The 26,350-nt window shown below is 32.9% G+C and overlaps 1 protein-coding gene across 4 annotated transcripts in view; it reads left to right on the top strand.

The window, feature by feature from the left end:
- Suco (SUN domain containing ossification factor) overlaps window positions 1–26,350 on the top strand; it is a 56,943-nt gene that overhangs the window by 5,438 nt on the left and 25,155 nt on the right. For 3 of the 4 annotated variants that reach the window (XM_050158319.1, XM_050158317.1, XM_050158321.1), the window contains exons 2-15: window positions 6,793–6,904; window positions 8,440–8,550; window positions 10,915–11,069; window positions 12,569–12,706; window positions 13,002–13,152; window positions 16,010–16,133; window positions 16,893–17,017; window positions 17,484–17,551; window positions 21,292–21,399; window positions 22,614–22,719; window positions 24,518–24,538; window positions 24,741–24,796; window positions 25,223–25,314; window positions 26,080–26,145. In XM_050158319.1, the coding sequence (XP_050014276.1) occupies window positions 6,793–6,904; window positions 8,440–8,550; window positions 10,915–11,069; window positions 12,569–12,706; window positions 13,002–13,152; window positions 16,010–16,133; window positions 16,893–17,017; window positions 17,484–17,551; window positions 21,292–21,399; window positions 22,614–22,719; window positions 24,518–24,538; window positions 24,741–24,796; window positions 25,223–25,314; window positions 26,080–26,145 (1,433 nt within the window). The remainder of the gene's footprint in view (window positions 1–6,792; window positions 6,905–8,439; window positions 8,551–10,914; window positions 11,070–12,568; window positions 12,707–13,001; window positions 13,153–16,009; window positions 16,134–16,892; window positions 17,018–17,483; window positions 17,552–21,291; window positions 21,400–22,613; window positions 22,720–24,517; window positions 24,539–24,740; window positions 24,797–25,222; window positions 25,315–26,079; window positions 26,146–26,350) is intronic. The other variant, XM_050158320.1, reaches the window with a different exon arrangement.

Below are 26,350 nucleotides of genomic sequence, written 5' to 3'. Positions count from 1 at the left end.
TTAGCTCTTGTAGAACAGACTGGCCTCGAACTCACAGATATCATCCTACTTCTGCCTCCCGCGTACTGGGATTAAAGGCGTGCGCCACCCCTACCTGGCTAAGGCTATATATTAGGATTTAGAATATTCCTCATTTTTTCACAAATTTATTTAAAGTAATTATTTGTTAGCTGCAATATATTTGGTACAGAGAGGGAAGCAGTAAGTGTGGGACTTGAGCCTTGTGTACAAGTTGCTTGTCATAATACAGGTAGACACCTGTATTAGAGTAGTGGAAAGGGTCTGGTATTCATTTTATAATCATTGCAACTCTTGTGAAATATACAGCCTTTTAGTATGGACATTTTCATTTAAAGATGGAGAAGGAAGACACATGGACATTAAGCAACTTGGCCAAGTTTTCTCACAGCTAATTTGGGGTGGATCCAGAATCCAGGTAGCTATGAGTTGTGAGCCTGTGTTCTCTTAACCGTCATTTTCTGCCTCTGTGCCAGTAGAAACTTGGACTAGTTTCTTTGCCTCCTTTTTTGCAGACAGATTTCTTATTGAAAAGGTGCCTGGATGAGCCAAGAGAGGATTTAAGAGCAGGAGTTAACAATCTGAAACTCTTTTGAAAAGCACACTTTCCAACTGGGTGGTGGTGGTGCATGCCTTTAATCCCAGCACTCAGGACGTAGAGGCAGGAGAATCTTTGTGAGTTCGAGGCTAGCCTGGCTAGAACAAGTTCCAAAACAGCCAGAGCTGTTACACAGAGAAACCCTGTCTTCTTTGGGCTGACGAGGGAGGGGGACTTAATTGGGGGAGGGGGAGGGAAATGGGAGGCGGTGGCGGGGAAGAGACAGAAATCTCTAATAAATAAATAAATAAATAAACTAAAGGGAAAAAAAGAAAAAGAAAAAAAAATTCCTTTTTCCTAGGATTCTTACCTTATGGGTATTTGTGTTTTTGTATTCAATTTAATGTTACTGGATTAAATAAACTCAGCTATTTTAATACAGCCAACATTCTAGAAATATGATTAGAATGCTATTGACTTGTTCAAAAAGCTGAGTTTCATAGTAGTTATTAAATGTAAAAAATAGGACTGGAGTTGCTAGGAAGGCTTGAATGTATGTGCCGGTTATAAACTCTCGTGTGTGAACAGGTGCTTCATGAGCTGAAATAAGATGCTCTGATGATGCTAATATGAATGATGGCTTAATCTGTATGTACGTGTTTCACTGCCTGCAGTGAGCAGGTGGTATTTAATTGTCAAGGGGAACGAGTATGGGTAAATTGATAATGAATGGATAGAAGTGGTAATGCAGTTAAGCCTAAGAAAAATGGCAGATATATTTGTGAGAGTATGATAAATTTTATAAGTAAAGCCAAAGAACTAATGATAAATATTCAACAAGGGAATTTATTTTGAGAAGGTTTTTGTTTTGTTTTGTTTTTTGACATTGTTGTGCTAGATGTGTTTCAGAAGAGAGACTTAACGAGAACAGGTACTTTGAAGCACAGTAATTGAGTTTGCCACAGCAAGAATGAAGAAAGTAAGTGCATTAAGCACACATTTTATGGAAGTAAATGATCTGGTTATGTGGTTGTGAATTTGACCCGTAGTGCAACTGTAGAGTGAAAGTCACAGCATTAAGCTAGTATTCAAAAGAACTTCGTAGTTTGTGTCTAGCCTGCTCTTGTTGAGCACTCCTTTCTGTTACTCATCTCACCGTCAGCAGATCTACCAAGGCTCCTCTGCGTTCTTTGTAGGAGTCTGCCAGACAAGAAAAGGTAGTTTATTGAAACATGTAGATGAGAACATAAACCCTTATATCTTTTTTTTTTTTTTTTTTTTTTTTTTTTTTTTGATTTTCGAGACAGGGTTTCTCCATAGCTTTTGGTTCCTGTCCTGGAACTAGCTCTTGTAGACCAGGCTGGCCTCGAACTCACAGAGATCCACCTGCCTCTGCCTCCCCAGTGCTGGGATTAAAGGCGTGCGCCACCACCGCCCGGCAAACCCTTATATCTTAAATTATCAATTTATGAAGAGAGAGAGAGAAATGTGTGTTTTATGTTGGTGGTGTACAAAAAGAAATGGAGGAGTTAATAAAAGATTGAAAGAGGAATGATCCGTTAGTTGGAGGGGAATGGACTAAACCCAGAATTGTGTAAGACTTAAAAAGGCAGGCCTGAGAGATTGAAGACTGGAGTTGTCTTCATAGAGGAAATTATTTTTAAAGCGGAATGTTTGACTTTTGAAACATTTTGAGCTTCTTAGATAATAAGAGTCAAAAATGACAAAGAAAGAGCTTTGAAGACCTGGTATGCTGCTGCCTTCCTGCAATCCAGCACTTGGTGGGAGGGAGGACAAGCAATTCAAGGCCAGTCTCTGTCACACAAAACAGTCCAAAGATAGGAAGGGGGAAACTGGAAACAAGGGTGGAAAGACCTTTAAGATCACTTTGTCCGCAGTTAGTGTCCGATAAGGTTGAAAAGTCTGAAAACAAAAACACCTTGTTTTTTAAGAGGGAAGTGTTGATAAACTTTTGGGAATTGAAAAAGATGATGTTTGGGAAGTGGCAGACATGCATTCATACATATTTGTTTGGTAATCTGAAGGAAAAAGAATTCTTAGAATATTTATCACAAAAAAGTTAATGGCTACAGTGGCCTTACACTTTTTAAAATTTTTTTATGGTTTATTTAACTTTTTATTTTATGTGCATTGGTGAGAAGTGTCAGATCCCCTGGAACTGGATCTTCAGACAATTGTGAGCTGCCATGTGGGTGCTGGGAATTGAACCCCAATCCTCTGGAAGAGCAGTCAATGCTCTTAACCACTGAGCCATCTCTCCAGCCCCAGCCTTACACTTTTTTATTTTAATTTTTAAAAAGGATTAATTAAATTTTGTATATATGTGCGTGTGTCTGTGTGGGTATGTACAGTGTGAATGCAGTTGTATATGGAGGCCAGAAGAAGACATGGAATTCCCTGGATTTAGAGACTGTTGTAGCTATGCAACTTGAGTTTTGGGAACTGAACTCTGGTACTCATCAAGAGTAGTATGTACTTTTAACCACTGAGCCATCTCTCCAGCCCCATACTTCTGATATTTACCAGTCCCTTAATGAAATTCTTTTAAATATTTACCTGAGGATGAAAATTTGAAGACTTAGTCTCGAACCTACTTTTGAGGCTTTTTATTGTTCTATGTTTAGATTTCTGTTTTGTCCAGACTATACTGTTACCCTGGCACTGATTTATTTGGGAACTTTATTTGTATTTTGAACTGAAATTACTATAGAAAAATCACTGTGTTCTAAATTTTATATGATAAATACATCTTGCACAATTTCTTAAAATATGCCATTTTAACTATGATTAGTGTCTGTTTATTTTCAGTAGCTTAAAGAAAAATTTTATTGGCAAAATTAGTAATGGTAGGTTAAGGTATAAGACATTGCATACCTTGCTCAGTGCTTCTTCATGATGGATTACTGAAATTATAGATCAATCTTTAGTCATCAATCATTGAATAGATTTGATATATGGAGTATAGTGACTTGAGAAAATCCAAGACCAGTTCTTGAGTGATGGCTAGTAATTATCTGAACTTCTAGATTGAGAGGTTTGATTATCAGCAAGCAATAGAACAGAGTTTTCTCAGCGTGAAAGGAGAGGGGACACGTTGTGCTCTTACCTACAAAGAGACTAAGAGACCAAGCAGAAGCAAAGCAGTTTTTAAAGAACCCCATATACATATATACATCCATATCTATATGTGGATGTATTTTAAAAATTTAAAACCAAGCATTTGAAAGAAAAAAAGTTTGTGCCTATTAAGCAAGACTCTGGAAGCCAAATGACAGTTTGGAACTATTTCATCACCAGTGTTTAACCAGCATGACTTCCGTGTCATTTACTCTTTTCTCATAAGTCTTGTATTACTTAATAGAACTTTGTAGTTAAAAAAATAATTTAAGTAGTAATGTTAAAGAATAAAACCTGTATTTTTCACTGTTAACTTGAACCGTACTGCCCTAAATGAATGGCCAGCACTGTATTTCTGTATGAAGAATGAGGTGTGAATTTGGTATTGGAAGCATTCTTTAGCATGAGTGTTAACTACTGTTCTACATAGTGTAGATGATTAGATTCCTTTACATGCTTCGAATAGTTTAGGTATTTAGTCCTTGTATGGTTATGGCTATATAAATGCTGTTCACAGCCGATTTATGTTGTATAATCTGATAGTTCCCTTTTTCCTATCATCTCCCCAGAAGTACTGACATGCTTTTACTAAATTTGCTTTTTTTTCTTTAAGTACAAAATCTTTCCAGTTACAGTGTATACTTGAGACTTTCAAAGACTGATCATTAGGTATGAATTTTACCTTCTGTCAGGCTCATGACCTTCTGATAACCTTCCATCTAGACTGGTTCCCCTGCGTTCCTTTTTTTAGCTGTCGTCCTGAAGCTACTCTTTCTAGACAGAAGATAGAGTCCCTTTGATCCTTCTATCTCAGAACCATATTGCTGTAATTGTAGCTTCATAGGTTAGTCAGTCCTTGTGTGCATTAGAACTGTCTTTACTAGCACTAGCCTACTTTTATTTTTTCAAAAGGTATCCATCCTTGTAGTTTCTGGATGTGGTTTTAAAATCTACCTTATATGTCAATATTTTGAATTGTGTTAAAAATGACATTTTTTCAAGTAAAGCAGTTGTCTTGATATTGGCAATCTCAAATAGTTTGATTTAATAGTTTTCATGTTAAGTTTCTATATTTATTGCAAGTAAGGACTTATATAACATTTTATAACTAGGAATGTAATTTTTAATATCTAATTTGTAATAGTTAATTCCTTTATATTTTACACTTATGTGAACTCATATGTATATGATAAACTTATTATTTGTAACTCATAATAATTTTATTGTTACTTTTCCACTTTGGTACTTTTTTAAAATTGAAAATAGATATTCCCCCCATACAGTATTTCTGATTATGGTTTTCTCTTCCCTTTTCTCTTTCCCAACTCTGCACCCACTCAATTCCACCCCTTATCTTTCTCTTTCTCATTAGAATACAAACGGACTTCTAAAAAATAATAATAATATAAAGTGAAAATAAGCAAACCAGAATAGGATGAAACATAAAATGGACTGGGTAGTGATGGCGCACACCTTTAATCCCAGGACTCAGGAGACAGACAGGCTCAAAAAAAAAAAAAAGATAATAATTAAAAGGAAAAAGAACCAAAGAGAAAGCCTAAGAAGCATATGCAAACACATACGCACAGAGAGAAATCCCAGCAAAATTAATATATACACTGAAACTATAAGAGGGGAAAAAAAAAAAAACAGTAATGCCCAGACAAAGCTGTCTAAGACAAAATGCCATTGAGTTCATTTTGTGTTGGCTATCTGCTGATGGGCTTTGAGTCTGTCCTGAAGAGTTGTTATACCCAGTGAGATTCCATTGGGGAAAACTCAGTTTTCCTTTGGAAGCGATTATCAGTTGGAGATAGCTTCTGGGTTAGGGATGGGAGCTTGTGTTGGCTTATGTTCACTTCCCCTCTCAGTGCTGGTACCCCATCTGGCTTAGACCTGTGCTTGCTGCTACAGTCTCTGAGTTCATATGAGCATTAGTCCTTCTGGTGTGTAGAAAGCCTAGTATCCTTGATGTCCTTCATCTTCTCTGACTCTTATAATCCTCTTCTGAAGGATTCCCTGAGCTCTGAAGGAAGAGATTTGATGGAGGCCTCTCATTTAGAGCTGAGTATTCCAAGATCTCTGACTCATTCACTGTACATTGTCCTGTTGTGGGATATTTCTTTTTTTTTCTTTTTTAATTCTTATAGCATATGATACTAGTAACAGTAGATAGCGATGCTGGTCTTGTTTCATGATTATTTTTGTTTTTTTTTTTTATACTAACTTTCTATTATATGGCATATATGTTCCTATACTATATATGTGTGCTTTTCATTTGAAGAATCTTTATAGCTGTGTAAATTTATCCAGTTGTCTTTTAGTGGGAATGGTGATGGTCCTAGGTATGCATTACAAATAAAATAGATTTGTATCTCAACCAGTTTGACAGTCTGCTTTCTAATTTGTCTTAATTTAGAATGAAAGTAACATAAATACTAGGCTAAAAATTTGGTAGAGATTTTTCTATTTCATTGTTATGAGGAACTCCTGAGATTATTTTGACATTAAGATAGCTCAGAGATGTTTGTGTAGTTATTTTTGTTGATTGTTTTGAGCTAAATAATCATAAGGTATTCTATTCTTCCTTGCTAAATTGGTAGAGAATTTTTTGCTTTAGAAGAGCTGTATTTTATTTCATAATATTATCAACCTGTAGTATTTGTACTTATACAGTTTCTGTTACTTCTGGCTGTCAGAATTCTTTATGTAAAAATAGTTACAAGTTTTACGTCCATGCTTTGGAATAATTGATGCAGGTTTTAGAGTTATCTTTAAATATTTGTAAATGTCTTTGACATCTGGACACTTTCTCAGGAGGCTAACTCTGATAACTTTCTGTACCTGCTGTGAGAATTATCAGATGCTGCTTTTGTGAGGTTGTTTTTATTGCACTCTCTAGAAATATTTGTATTACTTGGCAGTGATAGCAATAGAATTATTAGCTTTTTTCCTTTTAAGATATTCATACTCTAAATTTGTGTTCTTGAGATTAGAACAAGAACTTGTTTTTTATTGCCTCAGGTTGTAGTCTATAAGGAGTGTATGTTAATTTCCTTTCTGTGTTGTTCATTGTTGCTGCTGGTTGGTGTCTGCAGGCTTCCTAGTTGGCATGTGTGCTGTAAAGAGAGTTCTTCAGCTTCAGCATCGTATTATCCTCAAGACGACAATTGTGCATTAGAAAGTGAAGACGCACAGTCCCAGAAAAAGGTACCTTAAATGGAATTGACAGTCTTGCTTTCCAAGACTGTCTTAATTTAGAATGAAAGTAACTTGAGAAATACTAGACTACAAATTTGTTGGGGATTTCTGTTTGTTATGAGGAGCTACCAAGGTAATTTTCACATTATGATAGCTCAGAGATATTTGTGTGTTAATTTTTGTTGCTGTATTTCAGATTTTGGTAACATACCATGTTCTACAGTAGGGAATAAGAATGATGTATATTCAATAAGATTGCTCTTTTATTGCTAAAGAGAAATATACTTTTATAAATTAAAAGCTATCAGCAGTAAGTGCTTAGAGAAGTTGTAGTTGGAGGCTTTGTAGTTCCTTAGAAATAATTAGGTGCAGTGAATAGATTTAAAATACCTGATAGTTTTGAAATCATTTATAACTATTATTTCAAATGATAAAGGTAAATATTGTATTTGTCTTTTGCATCCAATTCTGTGTATTTTGAATTATAGAAATAACTAAGGCAACTATAAAACAATCCTCTTTGTATTCCCAAAGGAACTTTAGTTTACTGCTTGTTGTGAATGTTCAGGTGTTTTCCTGTGGGTATAGATATACATTTAAATAGGAACACCTTTCATTTCCATTGAGATAACAAAAATGCTCCACAGAGTGATTTCCTTCTTTTTCCAAGGTATATCCTCATGCTCTTTGATCGTTTACTGTTTCTTCAGAATGGCTACATTTTCGTTTTATTATATAGATACATGAGAATGTATCTTTTTCTTCAATGGATTTTTGTGTTTTTCCTCAGCTTGCCTGCATGTATACCTATATAGGCATGTTAAGCATATGTATTATGACATATTTTTGTTTACATATTTGGAAGCTTGAGATCTGATAATTTGGATAAGATTATTTAATTTTTTGAGTTGTATAAAATTTATTCCTGGGATGGATGATGTAAACTTTTTGAAAATTTGTCTAAATCTTTAAAAATAAAACATAAAATTTTATGCTTTTGTTCAGAGTCCATAAAACTTGTCTTTAACTTCTTCTTTGATAATATATTTAAATATAAAATGGTATAAAATGAATTAAGTAAACATTAAGTGGGGAAAAATTATTTCCGGAAACATTTTGATATTTTGTATATATTAGATAAGCTCAGCTTTAAAAAGGTGAATATAACTTTCCTTTTATGAAATGTGTATCCTAGGAAACATATTTAAAGGCACAGGTGTAGAAAATTTTAATGAGCATATCAAAAGAGAGGTGAAATAAAAACATGTATATTCCATGTAATTATGAAAGTTTTACGTTGTGTCTGATACATACTACTTCGTGATGTTTATTAAACAGCCAAATGAGGTTCTTAAATTCACATTTTATATTTTAAGTGTGGTGGCAAGGATAGGGATAGAAGAAGATAGAAAATAAACATGTAAATATAGTTGAGAATCAAACGCATAGAAGACTGGTTCTATAGCAAAGGAGGAGATAGATTTGATGGCTGATTTTTTTTTTAATAAAATAATTTTCTTAGTCATTTCTTTGTCACAATGTAGGATGAAAGAAAGGAACCTAGTAATGCTGAATTATCAGGAAAATTGAATTCATATTTACCTATCCTTCCAGAAGAAAATAAATTAAAAGATGACTACACTGTGGATGTACAAGTAAGCTTTATATTGCTGTTGCTTTTTATAATATACCTTTGTTATATAGGATGGGATGCCTTTGTTTTCTCTTTCTTTACTCTAAATTACCATATAGCAGAATGTAAAATTAGCAATATAAATAGTAGTATTTGTAATAGTAGTACTGATTTTGAGAAAATGTAAAATTACAGATTTAATAATAAATATGATTGTTTTCTTAGAAGTAAAATTTGAGTGAAAGTATTCATTTCTTCCTTTGTTCTATTATTTAGCTCATAAATATTTTCTTATTTTTAGGTACCGTAATTTTTTTTTCTGACCTGCTTTATTTTACAACAGTAGTTGTATGTAGAAGAACACAGAGCAATTTTGATGTCAATATTTAAATTTATATAGGATGCAAAGTTAAAAGAATAGATTAGATAAAATGTTTTACCCTTTTTCTTCAGATGATTGTTTTCTATTTTATGCACCAGAATTAATGGAAGATATTAAAAACCTGAATAAATATATTGTAAACCTAGTAGAATGCTGATACACCTGTAAACCATTTAATTCAACAGTATTTGAAAGAACTGGGGATATTGGATTTGTAGACAGAAAGATTAAGAAAAAAAGCAAAACATCTTACATATTAAAAAACATGTTCATCACAGTATGAGGGAGTTTTGCTTTATTAGCTTTTGGAAAATATTTGCCAAATATTTATTCACAGACTAAAAAACTGCCATTTGTTTCCCTTCAATTACATGAATATTTTGAAGCATATAGAACAGCAGTTCTCAACCTGTGGTTTGCGATCTTCACAGGGGTCACAAATCAGATATTTATATCACAGTTCATAACAGTAGCAAAATTACAGTTAAAAAGTATCAACAAAATAGTTTTATGGTTTGGAATCACCACAACATGAGGAGCTGTGTTAAAGGATCACAGCTTTAGAAAGATTGAGAACTATGCTCTAGAAGCTTTTATCTCTAATCTTTTGAAATTTTACTGTTAAGTACAAAATACATGTTGAGTTTTAAGGACTTGGATTAAAAAATATAAAATCACTTCAGAAAATTTTGAGTATATGCTGAAATAATGTAGTATTTTATAATGTTCTTTCCTAAAGACTTCCTGCCTTAAAGAATAAACCAGTATTATTTGTGATAATTTCTCTGCTACTCATTCTCCAAATGATCCCACACATTGTAACCTGTTACACTGTCCAATGTCTTTTTTTTGTTTCCATACTGGCTCACCTATTTGGCAAGGCCTACATCATCTAGTCTGAAATAGTTGATAGTTTTCCTCTTTCCTTGAACTTGATATAAATTCTTCTCACTTGTTATTCTTTGTTAAACCTTTAAATGCATTGTGTGATAGACGCTGGGGAAATTAAAGTCAAAAGAATGTTTTCCTTTTTTAATGCACTTATATTATAATTGAAAACAGGAGGGAGAAAAATAATAGCAATTGAGCTATTATGGATGTAATAAGTCTGAGTAGGTAATAGTGGAAATAGAAAGGATGGGTACTAGCTAGTTCTATTGTAGCCGGTTTGGGGGGCTGATAAAGGTTTTCAGATATGAGAAATGTTTGATCGATTTCTGTTTGGGAGGGGTGAATGACCTAGAACATTCTAGACTGAAAGAAAAGCAAATTATTTATTGCATTGTAATACTTGTGCATATGCTATATTGTTATTTAACTGATAAACATTTTTCCATAAATTTTTAGGGATATAATTACTGTATCATACCATTTTATATTTACATAGGATTCTTTTTTTAAAATATTTATTTATTTATTATGTATACAATATTCTGTTTGTGTGTCTGCCTGTAGGCCAGAAGAGGGCACCAGACCTCATTACAGATGGTTGTGAGCCACCATGTGGTTTTGGGAATTGAACTCAGGACCTTTGGAAGAGCAGGCAATGCTCTTAACCTCTGAGCCATCTCTCCAGCCCCCTACATAGGATTCTTTAGTTACTGCTAGTATTCATTAATTAAATAGAAGTGGGATTACTTGTAGGACCTGATATAAAATAGGAAGGAGAATGGGCAAGCTGTGCCTGCTGTATGAAAAATGCACATGTTCTGTATTAGAGTAACAAATTTATTAATTTATGAATAAATAATACATTTCTTAGGGTAGTAATGTTGGAAGAAAGGATTTTGTGTGTGTGTAAAAGTTTTTCTTTGGTAATTTTCTTTTTTTAATTCTGGAGAATTAAACCTAGGGTTCCAGGTCTCATGTATATTAAGCATTTACCATTGGACTAAATACCCTTAGATTGTGAACATTATATAGTCATTTTTCAGCTTTCTATGAATTTTTGTCCGTCAAAAAAATGATTAATCTTAACAGTTAATAAAACCTTTAATAAAACAGAACGTGGAAACAACAAAGTCAAGTCTACCTGTGGTTGACTCACTCCCTACGGTTGATTTACATGAAGATTCTTCCAGTGTAGTTGTGGGCAGTGAAGACATTGAAAATAGCTCCAGCTCATCTACCTCAGAAACGACTCCAGTCTCAAAGCTTGAGTAAGTCTTTATGAAGAGAAGGTTGGGTTGGGAGAGAAACCAAAACAACAAATTAGAAAGATTCCATAATAGGACATCTTAATATACTCAGGGTTGATATTTGTCCTAAATAACAGATAAGATTTTATAGTGTCTAATTCGTGTGTACTGAATGTAATCTTAATAGTGAGCTTATTTACTTAGCTGAGTAAATGAATAAAATCGATTATGGCCCGGCCATGAATCTCTACAAAGCACAAGTTCTACTCAGGAGAATGTATGTGTTTGTTTGTTTGTGTTTTTTTTGTAATCTGTTTAGTTATTCAAAAATTAAATGTCAGTTTATTTATTATTACTAGTTTTCAGTAATAGTTGTGACTAGTTATCTTTTTCTAACATAATAATATTTGGAATATTTAAGCTTAAAAGTTATCTTTAGTAAATCAATTTTGTGCTTTTGAGTTCCTTCAGCTGTAATGCAGAAAGCAAATCCAAACACCATCTCTTAATATTACGTTATGTATTTACTCTATCCTAAGATTGACAATAGTAGGTAAAAGAATACGTAAGAGCAAATGTTATTTATTGCCACTTTAAAAAATTTTATACTGCCGGGCAATGGTGGCGCACGCCTTTAATCCCAGCACTCGGGAGGCAGAGGCAGGCGGATCTCTGTGAGTTCGAGACCAGCCTGGTCTACAGAGCTAGTTCCAGGACAGGCTCCAAAGCCACAGAGAAACCCTGTCTCGAAAACCCTCTCCCCCCCAAAAAAAAATTTATACTGCTGCAAGTCGGTTGTTAGTGGGCTGGTGAAGTTGTACACAAAGATAGTGCCAGTTTGGAATAAATGTTGCTTAGTTAAGGAACAGAAAGCGTGTTGAAAAAAAAAAAACTAGATGCTATTTCAGAAACAATTTAAGACCAGGATACTGTTTATGTAAACAGTAGGTTCTTAATTCTCCCATATTGTTAAAAAGGATTGTGAATTACAAGTAAGGCAGGAGAAAATACTGAAATATTATCACAGTTCTTTCAAAAGTAAAATTTTAAAAGTGCAGTAAAACTTTAGCAGAATGGCCTGAGATAATTGGTAGTTTTGCTGTATGTAACACTATTAATAGATTCAGTATGAACAGAAATTGAATGTTAGAGAAGATACACTTAGAAAAATAACTTAAGGTCTTATTTTTTATTAGACCAAATACTAATTTAATGTGTTTTAAAATTCAGTAGTGTTTTAGAACTAGGTACACTCACAGATGGTTGGTTGTACATGATTTAAAATAATCAGCCTAGGCTGGCCTTGGCCTCTCAGTCCTGTTTTAGCCTCCTAGGTACTAGGATTAAAAGCATGTGCCATTGTGTCCAATTTAAAAATAATTTTTGAAAACATTCTATAGATCCACAAAAACATTCTTCTTTTGGAGGCTTAGGTTATGTTTCAGTGCCACTATTAGAATTTTAAACTTGCATTAAGTCAATTAAATTATTGGATTATCGTTTTTTCTTTCCTCTTTTAGTGAAATAGAAAAATCTGGTACTTTATCTCTAGCCAAGCCTAGTGAAACGGAGCAGACTGAAGTTGACTGTGATGCTGGTGAGGCTCCTGATGCAATTGCTCCAGTTGAACAGCCTGCTTTTGTCAGTCCTCCTGAAAGGTGAGTGTAGGCATTTTAGTACAGTTCTTTGTTGTTTTCATTTTGTGTTTTAGCATGACTGCATCTTGTTGTGTAGACCACTAGAACTTAATGTAACCCAGGTGGGCCTCACATACAGGATACTTCTGCCTGGCTCAGCCTTCCAAATGCTGGGACTCCAGACCTGCACCACCACATCTGATTGTGATAGGATTCTATAATAACTACTATTATAACTGGAATTTTGATAATCATAATTGTATAAAACTTTTTATCCAGCTAAAATGTGTTTAATATATCTTTTGCTTTTAAATAGCCTCGTTGGCCAGCATATAGAAAATGTGTCATCTTCACATGGCAAAGAAAAAATAACAAAATCAGAATTCGAATCAAAAGTTTCGGTGAGTGAACAAGATGGCAATGATCCAAAGTCTGTGTTGAATGCTTCAGTTACTGTAAAAAATGAGGTGAGTTATAACCTTGACAGTCTCCATCCATTATGTAATGTACTTTAGTGGAATCTTGAAAAAAATTGCTAACTATATTTGTTATAAGATTAGAGATATTATGCATAAAGCTGATATGAACTCTGCTTCTATATATAACATACAGTTTCTATATAATCTGACTAGTTTTTCCATATATAAGTGTTCTGGTATAGATTCTCTTTGGTTTTATATATAATTATACATCTTTCTGCCCACCATCTCAGCTATTTGGGGCCATATAGGTAAAGTCCTCACTTAAGCAATGTTTTAGAGCTATAATAGATGCCACGACCATTAAATTGAAAATATCATTTAATTCAATAAGGGCAAATACATGCTTCTCAGCTAGAATATTTTAAGGGCACATTTTTGTTACTTATGTGCAAGTTGCAGCTAGATTTTAAACTTCAGTCTTGAAACATTATTCTTACAGTAAGGAGGGACTTTATATAATGGTGAAGCAGAGATGAGAGCTTTTCCTCATCTTGAAAGCAAATTAAATTGAATGAAAGAGAAATTTAAAGTACCACCCACTCATTTTCATTTATTCCTTTTAGTTTGGGATGTTCTATTCATTTTAGTGAATTTTCATTTAAACTTCCTAACCTATATTTCAGAGCTTTATACTATTGATAGGACCAGATGTGTCTGTCTGTGGTGCTTCCTGGAAACACAAGAACTCAGTTTTCTGTAGTCCAGGTTCTTAAAAGAACTCACTTTAATTTTTTCAGTGGAACCAGATCATCTGTTAAGGTTCTTTTGTCAAATATCACACCCCTCAAATAGGCAAACATTAAAAATGTCTCCTTTGGAGCTCTTTCAGTATCAAATACGAATTGAAGCCTGGCAGCCAGCTCTGTCCTAAATTTACTTGTTTTCAACTAGTAGCCAACCCACAGAATCTAAGGCCTTAGACTGTGAACTTGTGCTAATAAGCAAAAGAATGAAATCTTAATTAAATGTATAATTACCTCCTGAACAAATTAGTATCCCAGAAAGACTGTTAGAAATAACACTAGTATTCAATTCAGAATAATTTTGCCCAGTTAAGTTCATGTGAGCCACTTGGGTTTCCAATAAAAGCAGCTCTTTGCAGCAGCTGTTATTTAAGATTTGCAGGATAGTGACACCATTAGACACATAGTGTTTTAGAAAGTGGTTCCATTTGTAGACAGTGCATTAGAAATTGATTTTATGGTTTTGTTAGATCTGTTATTTGGTGAGAGGAACTTTGTTACGTAGAACTCAAAGAATGTACATGCTTTTTTTGTTTTTGTTTTGGGGGCTTTACTATCTCAGCCAAGTGACTTTTTATAATTAATTATTTACCAGAGCTAGTTTTCTAAATAGACTTTGTTAATAGGCACATTAAGGTTTTTTTTTTGTTGTTGTTGTTGTTGTTGTTTCTGTAATACCCAAATGGATAAAACATGACATGACTAGGTAAGTAAATTACTCTGCTTTAGGAAAAGAAAAAAAAAAAAAAAGAAGATCGTGTGCCCTTTCCTGATTATAGCTCCTCTTCAGACCGTGCTATCATACATTTGGGGATTTTATAATTTTTTATTTGAGGACTTTGAAACAGAGTGTTTTGATGTTCTTGTCTTTATATGGACTTTTACTCAGTTTTGACATTGGGATTTGTCTCTTGTGCTTCTTGATTATTCTGTTACAATTATTCACTTGAGGAATATTTAAGTTTCTGTTTTCATTATATTAAAGTAGTGTTGCAGTGTGTAATTACACATGTTTAAAAAATAACATACGAGCATTTTTACTGACAGTGCACAGAAGTGTGAATTAGTGGGTATATATATTTTGCAAATACTGTTTTTAAGATTCCTTCAGCAATCTGATAGATTCCCCATGATGCATTAGATATGTCACACTTTGCCAAGACTGTCACACTGTAAACTGCCATCAGATTGGTAGGATTTGTGTATCTGATTTTATTAGCTTTTTGTGGTTATTTTTATGATTGTATTTTCCTTTTGCTGAATTTCTTGCTTCTATTTCTTCTGCTTATTTATTTTCATTCATTCTTGACATGCATTTATTTGTTGGTTGAAAATACTATAAATCACTCTTGAGGCTTGTTTCATGCAACTTATTGGCATAATTTTATTTTTAATTTTTATATAACCAGTGCATGGAGTTTTTAAAAGTGCATTTCATGCATCAATTTTTTTTTTGTTAAACCCCTTTACTAGCATGAGATATAATCTTTTTTTTGTGTGTGTTCTTTTAAAGTAAAATAATCTTGGGGCTTTTAAAATAACATTTTAAAATTACTTTAAAATTTTTGAGCCTATAATACTTGTTACTTCTTATAAAAACAATGTTACATCTAAAATTACTCCTTTAATAAGTAGGTGTGTACGTCTTAGATTTATTTGAAGGTGGTTGTATTGCAAGTAAATATATATATGTATATATTGAAAAAGAAATATTACTCATTCAAAATACATTTTTTCTTTTTGAATAGAAATATTTTTTGAAAATATATTTCTATTCCATTCAAAAGAAATATATATGTTTTTTGAATGAGTAATGAATTTGCTTAGGATATAGAATTCTGTTTATTTTTTAAGATAAATTATGTTTATGTCACTAACATGTAAAGGAATGTATTTTGTAATGCTTGAAGTTTCATTTCTTTTATATGAACTTGAATTTTTAAGTAAATTAATATTTCATGTTAAAATAGTTTTCATTACAAAAATTAAACTTTAATTTACTGTTGGAGAAACATTTGTGCTTACACTCATTATTTATTAATCTTTTTAAAAGATTAAAGTTTGTTGTTTTTGTTTTGGCGTTTTGGCATTTCTTTCAGAGCTCTGATTATACAAAGTTGGGAGAAACTGACCCTGCACCTGTCACAGGTCCCAAAGATCCAGAAGATATACCAACATTTGATGAGTGGAAGAAGAAAGTTATGGAAGTAGAAAAAGAAAAAAGTAAGGAAGCACTGGGATTTGATTAACTTTTTTCTAATTTTTTAATTATTTGAGGGAACTCTTTAAAAATGCTCTTTTCTAAAAACTTCATCAGAGAGATTCATCACATGGTAGATTACCTGCCATTTACTGGTAGTGTACAGTTTTAATCTTAATTAAATTCCATTCTTAGAGATTATCCACTGATAGTAAAATAAGAAGGAATAATGATATCACTTCCGATTTATGGGAAAATAGTTTGAATGAGGAGAGTTTGGTCAGAAAGCTTTAAACATTTTGTATAAAAATTCTGAGTTAAGAATTGTTGATGTTTGAGTTAGAAGTAGAAAAGGTAAAGCATAAAAAGTCAGGCTTTATTCTCATGGATGATCTTCATTTTATGCTCTCAGACATAGCTCAGGTAATGTGGATTTTTGTAGTTTATTACAAATATGTTAAAGCACTTTGAATTACTAGTTAGTTAGTTTTGAGATAGGCCCCTGTGTGACCTTGGTCAGCCTTGAGCTAACAGTGAAGTAAAGCTGGCTTCACACTCATGGCAATCCTCTTTGCATGGCATCCCAAATGCTGGGATTGCACACATATGCCACTATACCTGGCTTGAGTTTCCTCATTTATTTTAAAGCTGTATTTCTAAGAGTTAAAACCTGTTCATTTCTGGAAAGCAGCCTGTTTGCTACTTTTGAGATCATTGTGTTGCTTGGGGGATATTTTCATCATAATTGTTACATATATGTTTATAATGAGGTTTGTCTACAGGTCAGTCGTTGCATCCATCTTCTAATGGAGGTCCACATGCTACCAAAAAGGTCCAGAAAAATAGAAATAATTATGCCTCAGTAGAATGTGGCGCTAAAATTTTGGCAGCTAATCCGGAAGCCAAGGTATTTATAGTATATAAGCTTTTTAAAAAGAAAATACAAGAAACTAGCAACCTTTTAAAAACAGACATTTATGATAACTGTCTTTTAATGCGAGTTATTTTACAACTTTATTAATTAGTACATTATGCTTTTAAATACTTTGTAGTGTCGATTTTTGGTTATATTGGTTGATAACATTGCACCTTTAAAAGTATCATTTAATAACCTTATTTAACTTTTAAAATAGCTCATAAAAAGTTATTTTTCCTTTATAATAACAGACATTGTAAGTTTCAAAATGATAATTAATATAAGGCTAATTTAATGCTATAGCCTTAATGGAAAATTTTAACCATTTAATTTTTTTCTACTTAAGTATTCCATCATGTGCTTATTTTAAAAGCCTAAAATACAGGAATCTCGCAAAATTTTAGAATTAAAATATTTTAAACTTTTTCTTTAATATATATTCTTTGCCTTGAAACAGAGCACATCTGCTATTCTTATAGAAAATATGGACCTTTATATGTTGAATCCTTGCAGCACTAAAATTTGGTAAGTAATGTAAAATTTTACAAAGTGTATTTTATATGTGTGCATTTTTTATTGGGGTAAGATTGCTATATTTATTAATTTAATGAGCATTTATGATTTATTAGTATTGATATCACTTCCAAATTGAGAACAAACTGTTTTTCCTTTTAAGGAGATAACAGAAGTGCTAACACTGACAGGCCTGATCATAAGTACTGTTGGAGTTTTCTAGAAAAAGAAAACTGAAGGAGAAATTCTTAAAAGAGTGTAATTCCTTTGCTGAATCTTGAAGGACACATAGGCAATGGTAGATGACTGGATGACTATATAGAAGCAATTTAGTAGTGGCAAAAATAAGAGTGAAATTATGTATGACAAAAAATATAGGTATTATTATGATGAGGTCAGAGCATTAGTCTAGCTACAATCAGACCATTTGGTGCTTGTATGTACTCAGTTTGACAATGTGCATGCCTCCCCCACCCCACCCCCTATGTGTGTGTGTGTATGTGCTTTACTCAAAGTCTGTGTGGGCATACATGCTTGCTCTGGATGGAGGCCTGGTGTGTTTTCTTTATTCATTCTCTACTTTAGATATTGAGGCAGGGTCTCTCAGTTGAACCCAGAGTTTGCTGATTCCATTATCTAGATAGCTACCTTGCTCCTCGGATTTTCTGGGATTATTGGCAGTTCTCTATATACTCAACTTTTACCTGAGTGCTGGGGATCTAAACATTGGTCCTCAAACTTGCCTAATACTTCCCCATTAAGCATTCTCCTCCAGTTTAACAGTTTGTAAGACCTGTAGGCTAACATTTATTTTAAAGAAGTGACATTATCTCATTAGCATTTAAAAAAAGAATGGCCTACAGGAAAATGCAGTGGAAATAGAGAAATGAGATGGAAGGCTGTTCTCACAGCCTTGCTCTGAAATCACGACCTTGAGCTATATAATTGGCAATTTGAGTACAGAAGAGAGCACTCTTATCTGAAATACATTTGAGCAGGTAAAATTGACAGCTCTTAGTAATTTGGTATGTAGAAGAAAAAGCCATCTAAGAAATGCTCTATTATTTTGGCTTTACAGCTTTATAATTCTTTGATTAATGAATACTATAGACATGGGAACAGATTTATGGGGAAACAATGCACTTTTATTACAATTTTATTTATTACTTATTTATTTTTGGTTTCTTGATACAGGGTTTCACTGGCTAGCCCTAGCTATCCTGGAACTTGCTCTGTAGACCAAACTCACAGAGATCCACCTGCCTCTGCCTCCCTAGTGCTGGGATTAAAGGCGTGTGCCACCAGTACCTCGCATATTGCATTATTTTTTATTTCTAAAAGCCAATTGAAGGGACTGGAGATCTGACTCACAGCTTAAGAGTGCTTACTGTTTTTTTAGAAGACTCAGATTTGGTTTCCAGCACCTACATGACAGCTCACAATCATCTGTGACTCCATTCCCAATGTTTCCAACATCCCCTTCTGGCTTCTGGGTAGCAGGCAGTGTAGTGCACATAGACATACATATGTTACATATTGTTACAAACACTTTGCCAACTAAGCCATCTGCCCAGCCTCTCTATAGTATCTTTTGATGAAACTTTTCACTTGGTTTTGATCTCTCTGGAATTATTTCTTACATTGTGTTTAGAAAGAATTCTTTCCCAACTTCCTCATTTTCCTCTTGAGATAATTTTTTATTCAGTACTTTATTCTGTTTCTTAGCTTCAAAACCATTATCACAAAGTTTCCTTACATGCACTTTTGTTAAAATGCTTCTGTCCATTGGTCAGTTCATCATTATTTGCATCAATACCCTGTATAGCCTTACAGATCTTAATATCTAATAGGGTAAATTATTGTACATTAGGACTTTTTATTCTTTTGCCTCTTATTAATTACTGTTGTTTTTAACTTTTCTTGTTGAACTCCTGATTTCCATTTTATTTTATTTGAAATTTTATTGAAACTTTAAATGATGGCTACTGAGTTTTTCTACCAGTAAATAAGCATCCTTATTGTTTAACATATTTAACCCTTTTCCATAACTTTTCTGAATTTTGTACCTCAGCAGTTTTTTTGTTACTATTTTAAGAACCTCTGTTGATGGAAGTTTCTTTCCTTCCTGGTCCCACAGCCATTCAGTATCAACAAAATACACAGAGGCTTATATTAATTATAATCTGGTTAGCCTATTAACTCAGGCTTTTTATTAATTAGCTTTTATGACTTAAATTACCCATAATTCTTATCTGTGTTTAGTCACATGGCTTGGTACCTTACTCAGTGAGGAATTCCTATCTTGCTTCCTCTGTGTCTGACTGATGACAGCAGACTGAGCCTTCCCTCTTCCCAAAATTCTCCCAGTCTATATTTCCTGCCTGGCTACTGGTCAGTCAGCATTTATTAAAACAATACAAGTGACAATAAAGTACCTTCACAGGGTACAAGAACATTATCCCACAGCAAACCTCTAAAAACTGTTATATGTAGAGATACAATTAATCTATTATACATAATCTATTATGTATAGACTATATTATATACTATAATGCACAATATTATATATTATTAATATTATATATTATATTAATGCACTATACATAATCTTATGTATAGACTATATTATATGCTATGGTGTACAATATTATATACTATATACTACATATATGATATATGTTTGTATATGTATATATGTATATGGAGAAAGAGAGCTGCCTTTTTTTCTGTTGCTTACAGAAAGTAGTCAAGAAGCTTCTATGTAGGGAATTCTATATAGTGTTACTATACTGTAAAGTAATCTTTTAAAACTTTCCAGTTCTCCTTATCACGTTGACCTTTTCATCATCATGATGATTCCACCTTGAAAATTGTTGAATAGAAAGTGACAACACACATTCTCAACTCATTCTGTATTTTAAAGGCAGTGCTGCTAACTTTGCACCTCTGTTATTGTTTTTAAGATGTCTTAGGAGTGTTTTGCCTGCATGTATGTGTACCACATGTGGGCCAGGTATCCTCAGTAAGGCCAGGAGAGGGCATTAGAGCCCCTTGAAGTGAAGTTACAGATGTTTGTGGGTTACCCCACGCTAGCTCTGAATGTATATTGTAGCCCAGACTGATTTCATACTCAAAAATTTTGCCTTTTCTTTTTATGCACTGGGATCATAGAAATGTACTATTCTGTCTAGGTTATATTGTAAATATTTAATTTTTTCTGACTAGATTTTCTGTTCTTCTTGAGTCACCTTTTGTGGTAGTTTCTCTTCTGTAATATAAAATGCCTTAAAAAAAAAAAGCCAAAGGAGGAAGAATTTAATTTCACTTCATTGTCCAGGAAGACCATAAGTTTTTAACCTTTTCGGCTTAATATTTATTAGGACAGACATTTTTGCTTTTTTTCAATAACCTTTGCAAAATGTTAATATAAAGGTGACATTTGGGGCAGTGTTGCCTTCAGATAATTTTAAAGAGTATATTGCTGAATGAAAGACTTTCATACTCTGTATATATCAGATTATTCTTGCCAGTTTATAATGTCATAGAATTTTTTTGTAAAATCATTTCATTAAAAGAAAGGTAATTTTAAGATGCTTGTCCTGATCAAGACATTTTTACTATGTGTAAGTTAGGTTACTAATGCTACTCTTTTGTTACATTTTAGTAACTTGTAGATGTCTAGTTTATACAGATGTTTAATATGAACCAGTTTGATTGATTTATTTAAGTAACTGTCTTATTTTCTTTTAAAGGTTTGTTATTGAACTTTGTGAGCCAATTCAGGTCAAACAGTTTGATATTGCAAATTATGAATTATTTTCTTCTACTCCCAAAGACTTTCTGGTTTCTATCAGTGACAGGTAAATAAATTCTTAAACTATTTCTTAAAGAGTCCATGATAGAATTTCAGAATAAAAATTAAATGCACATGCCAGTCTGTTGTCTTATATCATCTTAGTTTTTATTTTAATATCAGTTTGTAGTAATATTTTATTGTGGGCTCGTGTTAATGATTTATCTTAGCTCTTGTAATATACAATCTGTTATGTTACTCCCTCATAAGCTGAAGACACAGATGGGGGTTAGTTTGCTTAAGTCACATGATTAGTTATTTGGGAGAAGCAAGATTCCAATCTAGAACTATGTAACTTTTAATCATTATGTTTATTGCTTTCAGACAGTTCTTTAAAACTTACTAAAAACATGCTTCATTTTATATCACAATGTTTATTTTTGGTGAAGGGTTTCAAAAACTTGTTTTACTTGCATGATTATGGAAGAAATGAAAATCTTAAAAAATTAGAGAACTATATTCTGTTCCTGGTAATGAAAATTTACTATTCTTAGGATTTTAATATATTCTTTCCAGCTTTTCATGTGTATATCTCATTCCACTAAAATGTGCATCTTCATATTTCTTACATCCTGAGACTTTTGTCTTTTACGCATAGCAGTTTTAATTAGAATTTAATTTTATCTGACAGTCAGGGTGTTTATCTGCTCTACAAGTACATTAGTGTGCTAGTGATTTGCTGTAAGCGTTGTTGTGACGTCACTATGTGCTGCCATTGATTATCGAAGAGTTGCAGTGGTCTTTCTTTTCTTCACAGTCGTTACTGTGTCTGTACAGCTTTTGAAAGCTTTCTCAAATTTCTTCAGAATTGCATTTACTGTTTTGTTATTAACCTTTTTTTCAGATGACTCCCCCAATACTGTATGTGTTAGATGATAATACCTAGCTCTGATTTTGAAGTATGCATATTTTTTAAAGATGAGAAGAGAGAACTCGGTATTTTGAGCTCTTTAAACATTACAAACAATAACAGGTGTAGAGTTTGAATGCTAGATTCCCTTTTAAAGAAATCAGCAATGGAGGATATCAGTTTTAATACAGTAAGATGATGTTGTCCCTTGTCTTTTGTTTGTTAATATGATTGTTCAAGTAGCCCTTTTTCAGTGAAGTGGAACTTGTCAGTTTAAAAAAAAAATAACTTAAAGGCCTGTTTTATTTAAATTCAGTGTGTTTAACATGAGAAGAAAAACTGTACATGATACATTTATTTTTGTTTTCTAGATATCCCACAAATAAATGGATCAAGCTGGGCACTTTCCATGGTAGAGATGAGAGGAATGTCCAGAGTTTCCCTTTGGATGAACAGATGTATGCAAAATATGTGAAGGTAATCTTTATGCATATAGAACTATGTCTTTCCTGTAATGAAAATCTTATAGTTGTTCCCCCTGGTCATTTAGAAATCAGAGAAACTAAGAGGAAATTTATAGCATAATACTATTTAATTAAATACATCTTACTAGTATGCATTTTTTATGAGACAGATGGTACTCTGACATTTTTATATTCTTGGTAACCTAGAACAAAAAAATTATTTCTGGCTCTAATAAAATGCCAAAATATAAGTTTTGTTTTGGAGTTTTGTTTTTGTTTTGAGGCTGAGTCTCTTGTAGCTCACTTGGCCTAACTGACCAGGAACTGTGAAGTACAGTAGTGCAGCACCATGCCACCATGCTTTAGCATCTGTAAGTTGTCATCAACCTGGAATTGTATTCTATTTTGAGACTTAAAACATTGCTGCTATTGGAATCTTTTAAGTAGGTCTGATCTGTTTTTAATTTTTAAAATCTGATTCAATTTTATTTTCAATTTATTTATGACTCCACTTTTTATATTCAGGTGAAGCATTTTATGCCCATTTAGCAGTTTCAGATAAAAATTTAGACACATAACTATTCCCATTGCTTCCTTCACCAACTGTCTTGAGTTGAATTTAAATAATATTTGGAAGTTTCTGTGCCTCTCTTTCCTGCCCCCCTTTTTCTGTAACAGAAAGTAAGAGAGGTTTCTTAAAGTACCATAATGTTAATAATAAGGCCTTTTAGAATTGCAGAACTTCTAACTTCTATTCATTCTTCTTTAAATTGTAAGAACTTATAGCTACTTGATTTTGTCTTCTGGGATTTTACTCTCTCTGTTGAAAGCATGACTCAAATTGATTTCTACAAATGGGTAAACTTGTAGTATTCCTAATTTCAGTATGAAAGTGCTAGATTCAATATTGAAAATGCAGTTGATAATCTCAGTATAAAAATTGCCATGTAAAACTCCCAATTTTATGGAGAGAAACTGTATAGAATGTTTTTTTTTTTAATATTTATTTATTATGTATACAATGTTCTGTCTGTGTGTATGCCTGCAGGCCAGAAGAGGGCACCAGACCTCATTACAGATGGTTGTGAGCCACCATGTGGTTGCTGGGAATTGAACTCAGGACCTTTGGAAGAGCAGGCAATGCTCTTAACCTCTGAGCCATCTCTCCAGCCCCCTGTATAGAATGTTTTTGAATTGTTTATGACAAGTCTTAAAAACCATTTGCTTGTGATCTGTACAGTGATCAGTGCTGTCTATGCACACAAATTCTGTGTTTCTGCTCCACTAAAGGAACTAAATACAAATACACAAATTACTTTTTAAAATTTGCATTTTATAAGTGAAGCATCTTTCACTTGTGTTAGTTATATATGAAAAACTTATGCTTTCCCTGAAACACATTGTATATAATATTTTAAAACCACCAGAAACACTTCATAGGAAACTAATTTGTTTAGTAATCTATACATTTATTCATAGATATATACATTTCAGATGGCAATTTAACATTGGTTTTAGAATCCTTTTTTAATTTAACAGAAAGCAATAGCAATGGCTATAGAAATAATTTCACTATTAACTTAAAGCTAATCTATTACATGTATTCAGATTATGCTTTTCAGTCATTATGGTATTAAATGGAAATTATGACTTTTGCTTCTGCAAAGAATTAAGAGTACTACAATGTTACCTGTCACAGTGCGTTGCCTTCTACACTTAATACCATATGGGTGCGGATACTTAGGTTACTTATGGCATGTTATCCAGACTTTGGAACTGATTCCTTTTTCTTTTCCTTTCTCTTGCTTCAGATGTTCATCAAGTACATAAAGGTTAGCAACCTTCTCTTTTGCAATATTGAATAACAGAGCATGGCATATTAATGCATTACAAAAGAAATTTTCCAAAGCTTTACAAGTATTGATTGGGGGAAATGACTTTACTTTTAGAAATGCTATAATGAGAAGACTGAGTATACTGCTCACCTCACAGAGGCACTGCTGGTTTCCAAGTTCATCAACTTCTATTTTTCAGGTGGAGTTAGTATCGCATTTTGGATCAGAGCACTTTTGTCCTTTAAGCCTAATAAGGTAATACAAAGCAAAATATTTCCTGTTTTTACAAGTGATATAAAAAAAGCTAATGTTTTTAAAGTGAAGAGATATTTTTTCTTATGTGAAGTTAATACTATAGAGATATAGGGTATTGAGCCTCCATTTAAATTTATTTTAGAAAAATACCAAGATAGTCTGAAAAAAATTATTTTTTGCTGTTTTTCTGTTAGTAAACTTTCTGTTTTATTGCGTTGATAATACATAGAAGCACAGATTGGTCCTTATATTTCTAAATGCTTTGTTACATTTATATTTTAATGAAGTAGTGGATGAATAGTTGTAAGAAATACATTATTTTGATTGCAAAAGCTAGTGTTTGTGACCTTTTTACTCATGAGTTGTGAAGTGTTGAGCCTTAGTAACTTCTGTTTTAATGCAAACCTTCAATGAAATTGTTACTAGGGTTTTCGGTACTAGCATGGTAGAAGAATATGAAGAAATTGCTGACTCCCAGTATCAGTCAGAACGTCAAGAACTATTTGATGAGGACTATGGTAAGTGATTTTAAGTAGGTGACTAGTGGGAATTTTCTTTCTTTTTCTTTTTTGTAATTCAATAGTAATGGATTACGTAAATCAACAATTGTGGTCACTTTAGTTTATTTTATTGTTTTTAGCCCTAGTAACCAAATCTGTCTTAAATGATGTTCTAGTGTGAATGCTTTGTGCCCTACATTCCACACTCATCAGTGAGTTCTTTGTACCTTACATTCCAAACTCACCATTGAGTTCTTTGCAATTGGGACTCTTTTGTAATACCAGCAATATAAATTTTGAGTATTCCCAATTCTGGGCCTAAGAATCTGTTAAACTTATATGATACTGAAACAGCAGAAGTCAGTATTGAGTTCTTTGCTATGCCCTGTGCCGTGGAGCAAGTACATTAAGACCACAGTCTTTTAGAAGCTCCTTTGAGTCTGGGTTTAATCCCCTGGCTACTTTGTTTACTGAAAATGGTATAAACTGTAATTTGAACAATTTAAAGTTTCTTTTGACATTTTCCTACAAAAAATACAAAGGCATTTGCTAAATGTTGGAAAATGTTAAAAATATGTTTAATACTTTTAGTCAGCATTACATGTATTTTCCTTGATTTACAGCAGCTAAAGGCTTCTGAACTTATTTATGTGGACATGTTTTAGATTTATAATTAATACTTACTATATAGTGTTTTATATTTCAGTTGACTGACAAAATATAGGTACTTTGAAATGCTTTTAGTAGAACTAGTTCTCATTAAAATTATTTTTGTCTTAACAGATTATCCACTGGATTATAATACTGTGGAGGATAAATCTTCAAAAAATCTTCTTGGTTCTGCTACAAGTGAGTATTTGGGGTTTTCTATTTATATTATTAAAGTCTGTTTCTCTTGCTCTTCTTCTGACAGGCTGTTTGTTGCAATGTAGTTTAGAATGCTTATACTCCCACTTTTGAATTATATTAGCTTTCGGATGGACTTTCCATGGAAATGAAATACAGTAGATGAAAAGGAGGAAAACGTAAGCATCAGATATCAAATTTGACGAGC

The sequence above is a fragment of the Alexandromys fortis genome, unplaced genomic scaffold (assembly GCF_014885135.2).
Source record: "Alexandromys fortis isolate MF-2015 unplaced genomic scaffold, M_Fortis_MF-2015_v1.1 scaffold_97, whole genome shotgun sequence".
Lineage (NCBI taxonomy): Eukaryota > Metazoa > Chordata > Mammalia > Rodentia > Cricetidae > Alexandromys > Alexandromys fortis.
The sequence above is the reverse complement of the archived record's forward strand: the minus strand, read 5'-3'. Positions and strand labels throughout refer to the sequence as shown.